Consider the following 5170-nt stretch of genomic DNA (forward strand, 5'->3'; position numbering starts at 1 on the left):
TAGGTGGGTTTTCCACTGGTCTACTGTACCTTGTGGTTAGGGTCCCTGTGATAGATGTGGGTGGGGTTTTCCCCTGGTCTACTGTACCTTGGAGTTGAGGTCCCTGTGGTACTGTAGATGTGGGTGGGTTTTCCCCTGGTCTACTGTACCTTGGAGTTGAGGTCCCTGTGGTACTGTAGATGTGGGTGGGGTTTTCCCCTGGTCTACTGTACCTTGGAGTTGAGGTCCCTGTGGTACTGTAGATGTGGGTGGGGTTTTCCCTGGTCTACTGTACCTTGGAGTTGAGGTCCCTGTGGTATTGTAGATGTGGGTGGGGTTTCCCCTGGTCTACTGTACCTTGGAGTTGAGGTCCCTGTGGTACTGTAGATGTGGGTGGGTTTTCCCCTGGTCTACTGTACCTTTGAGTTGAGGTCCCTGTGGTACTGTAGATGTGGGTGGGATTTCCCCTGGTCGACTGTACCTTTGAGTTGAGGTCCCTGTGGTAGATGTTCTTGTAATGCAGGTAGATCATTCCTCTGGTGATGTCACAGGCTAGGTCCACCTTCTCCCTCCAGCACAGAGACACATCCTTCCTGGCCAACAGTTCTTCCAGACATCCTCCACTAACATACTAAAACAGATAGACAGCCCGTCAGCCTCACATATTGAAACAGATAGACACCCCATCAACCCCCACTAACATACTGAAACAGATAGACACCCCATCAACCCCCACTAACATACTGAAACAGAGAGACACCCCATCAACCCCCACTAGCATACTGAAACAGATAGACACCCCATCAACCCCCACTAACATACTGAAACAGATAGACACCCCATCAACCCCCACTAACATACTGAAACAGATATGCACCACATCAACCCCCACTAAGATTCTGAAACAGATAGACACCCATCAGCCCCCACTAACATGCTGAAATAGATAGACACCTCATTAGATTAGCATCACATACTGAAACAGACCTGGATATAAGAGTTGAGTTTAAAGGATAAGGAACACTGCCACACCTGGCATTCCAACCAAGGGGCAGGAATTGAGTAGCAAACTGAAGAAATTCTGAGGAAATTCAGCAACTATTTGAAGTTGATAAAACTGCTTCTTTATTGTAAAACCCAACATGTTTCAGTCGCTTACAGGCCATATTTGCCCAGATGGAGAGGCTCGCACACAACCCAACCTTCTATAACGTACAGGGTACATCTCCTAGAAACAGACAGTGTGTCTCCCCACTCATCTCACTAGTGTGAAGTCGTCATCCGTACAAGGTGGAGGAAGTAACACTCACCTCTAAAATAGGGTAGAGTTTATCTTCCTTCACACATATCCCCAGATACCTAGAATAAATCACAACAATATGTTATTCATATATTTCTTATTTCCATTCTTTTACTTTAAGATTTGTGTATTATTGTGAATTGTTAGATACTACTGCACTGTTGGAGCTAGGACCACAAGCATTTCGCTACACCTCCAATAACATCTGCTAAATATGTGTATGTGACCAATACAATTTTGATTTTATATGGACAACAGAATTATAATGTGGAATCTTAATGACATTTATAATATACTGTACTTGAAGATGGTTTAGTGGCTAATAAGACCACCACTCCTGGCCCACCGGTCGTCACACTATCTGTCTGCCAGGTCATAATATACAATAAGTTACATAAGATGCTCAGGGCTGAAAACATGTTTTGAGGACCAGCTGAGCCAGACATTCAACAACAACCTAGACTCTTGTGAACAGAAACAACATCAAGAAACTTCGCCCCGGGTAGCCAATGCTACCCGAGAGTAACAACCTAAAAACTACATCCATTCAGACACTGGTTTACAGTATACCTTGACTGAAAGGTTATTACCAGCGGCTTACATAAAACCACCGAACATATCAGTCTTCTTACAGTGCTCTGACATTGGAGCCTGATAACATTGCCATTCTAACAGTGAGTAAGTTCCAAATTGCACCCTATGGGCCCTGGTTTAAAGTAGTTTACTATATAGGGAATAGGATTCCATTTGGGTTTGGAGGAAGACAATGTTCTCAGGCTCCAACATTAGAAAGTATTCAGATTTTCACATCATTGTTTGAGTATGGCCCACTCACAGAGGGCTGGATGCCCTATCTGTGCCAGGTACATATTGTATTGGACTCATATATTCACTTTCATCATTGACTCTCTATGCTCTGACCTCAGCAGATAAACTGTGCTGTTTAATAACCACGGATACTGTGGCCTTGAAAGAAAGGCTAAAATAAGATTGCTTGGACAAACACAATGCCTTCACACCTTATGTAACCACTTCATACGGGAGAGCTGGCCTACGTGACAAGGTAGTACTGTCCCCTCCTGCTGTAACCCATTACTGCACCTCACAGACTCAGCAGCATGTGTATACATACCCAGTCATCACCATGTCTTGAGACATGTTAAGACATATAAATGAAGATGTCTGGAGTGGTCTTGAGACGTCTTGGGACATGTTAAGACATATAAATGAAGATGTCTGGAGATATCTTGAGACGTGCGTGAGACATGTTAAGACATATAAATGAAGATGTCTGTCTCTTGAGACATATAAATGAAGATGTCTGTCTTGAGACATGTTAAGACATATAAATGAAGATGTCTGGAGATGTCTTGAGACATGTTAAGACATGTTAAGACATATAAATGAAGATGTCTGGAGATATCTTGAGACGTCGTGAGACATGTTAAGACATATAAATGAAGATGTGTGGAGATGTCTTGAGACATGTTAAGACATATAAATGAAGATGTGTGGAGATGTCTTGAGACATGTTAAGACATATAAATGAAGATGTGGAGATGTCTTGAGACATGTTAAGACAGAAATGAAGATGTCTGGAGATGTCTTGAGACATGTCTTGAGACATCTTTAAACATATAAATTACGCTATCTGGAGATGTCTTGAGACAAGGTGATTTCTGGGTAGCTATATTTAGCATAAGTATGACTGGAAGTACAGTATAATAACCTATATTTTGGATTGGAATTCAGGAAAGGTCTGCCGTGATTCTGTGGTGCGCGTCATAACATCACTTGAAACTATGCCTTCACACCTTATGTAACCACTTCAGATGGGTAGAATAGGCCTTTGTGGTTACTAGATTATGATGTTCTGGAGCCATTGACTGCACGACATAAAGTACACAAAGCATCCCAGCATTCCCATTCATAGTGTATGCCCTGTACTAACACAGATAATCTTACATAAATCAAAAATTATAAACATCCGGCTTAATGTTATCTAAACAATTTTTATTTAATTTATTACATTGACAGGTATAATGAATCTATTAATATTTATTTTATTTAATAAGCAATGATGCAAAATTCTTACATGGTATCAATAAGGTCATATACCAACTATTATAAGTCGGCATCACAAAAAGGTGTAACTGACTAATACCTGACTATGTTGGGATGGGAGAGTTTTTGCAGGAGGCTGATCTCACGCACGATGCTATCCTGGTCCACATCATTCTTATAGATCTTCACCACCATCACCTTATGGCTCGTACTATGAATCACCTGAGAGAAACAGACAAGTTATTTCACAGTACTATGAATCACCTGAGAGAAACAGACAAGTTATTTCACAGTACTATGAATCACCTGAGAGAAACAGACACGTTATTTCACAGTACTATGAATCACCTAGAGAGAAACAGACACGTTATTTCACAGTACTATGAATCACCTGAGAGGAAACAGACACGTTATTTCACAGTACTATGAATCACCTGAGAGAAACAGACAAGTTATTTCACAGTACTATGAATCACCTGAAGGAAACAGACAAGAGTTATTTCACAGTACTATGAATCACCTGAGAGAAACAGACAGGTTATTTCACAGTACTATGAATCACCTGAGAGAAACAGACAAGTTATTTCACAGTACTATGAATCACCTGAGAGAAACAGACACGTTATTTCACAGTACTATGAATCACCTGAGAGAAACAGACACGTTATTTCACAGTACTATGAATCACCTGAGAGAAACAGACAATAGTTATTTCACAGTACTATGAATCACCTGAGAGAAACAGACAAGTTATTTCACAGTACTATGAATCACCTGAGAGAAACAGACAAGTTATTTCACAGTACTGTGAATCACCAGAGAAAAAACAATTACAAGTTATTTCACAGTACAGTGAATCACCAGAGAGAAACAGACAAGTTGTTTCACAGTACTGTGAATCACCAGAAAACAGACAAGTTATTTCTGAGTACTATGAATCACCAGGAAGAAACAGACAAGTTATTTCACAGTACTATGAATCACCAGAGAGAAACAGACAGAAGTTATTTCACAGTACTATGAATCACCTGAGAGAAACAGACAAGTTATTTCACAGTACTGTGAATCACCTGAAAGAAACAGACAATAATAAATTCACAGTACTATGAATCACCTGAGAGAAACAGACAAGTTATTTCACAGTACTGTGAATCACCTGAAAGAAACAGACAATAATAAATTCACAGTACTGTGAATCACCTGAAAGAAACAGACAAGAGTTATTTCACAGTACTGTGAATCACCAGAGAGAAACAGACAAGAGTTATTTCACAGTACTGTGAATCACCTGAAAGAAACAGACAAGAGTTATTTCACAGTGCTGTGAATCACCAGAGAGAAACAGACAAGTTATTTCACAGTACTGTGAATCACCTGAGAGAAACAGACAATAATAAATTCACAGTACTGTGAATCACCTGAAAGAAACAGACAAGAGTTATTTCACAGTGCTGTGAATCACCAGAGAGAAACAGACAAGTTATTTCACAGTACTGTGAATCACCTGAGAGAAAACAGACAATAATAAATTCACAGTACTGTGAATCACCTGAAAGAACAGACAAGAGTTATTTCACAGTACTGTGAATCACCTGAAAGAAACAGACAATAATAAATTCACAGTGCTGTGAATCACCAGAGAGAAATAGACAAGAGTTATTTCACAGTACTGTGAATCACCTGGAAAGAAACAGACAAGAGTTATTTCACAGTACTGTGAATCACCTGAAAGAAACAGACAAGAGTTATTTCACAGTACTGTGAATCACCTGAAAGAAACAGACACGTTATTTCACAGTACTGTGAATCACCTGAAAGAAACAGACA

The 5170-nt window shown here is 40.1% G+C and overlaps 1 protein-coding gene across 1 annotated transcript; it reads right to left on the bottom strand.

Annotated features, from left to right (window-relative positions):
• Positions 1–460: 460 nt before the first annotated feature.
• Positions 461–3565, bottom strand: LOC135529974 (dual specificity testis-specific protein kinase 1-like; the record flags this gene model as incomplete). Its single annotated transcript, XM_064958370.1, has 3 exons — positions 461–610; positions 1290–1338; positions 3444–3565. Coding segments are annotated over 3 exons (321 nt in total), but the record flags the coding sequence as incomplete, so codon positions are not given.
• Between the last annotated feature and the right edge of the window lie 1605 nt (positions 3566–5170).

This window comes from Oncorhynchus masou, unplaced genomic scaffold (assembly GCF_036934945.1).
Source record: "Oncorhynchus masou masou isolate Uvic2021 unplaced genomic scaffold, UVic_Omas_1.1 unplaced_scaffold_12249, whole genome shotgun sequence".
Classification (NCBI taxonomy): Eukaryota; Metazoa; Chordata; class Actinopteri; order Salmoniformes; family Salmonidae; genus Oncorhynchus; species Oncorhynchus masou.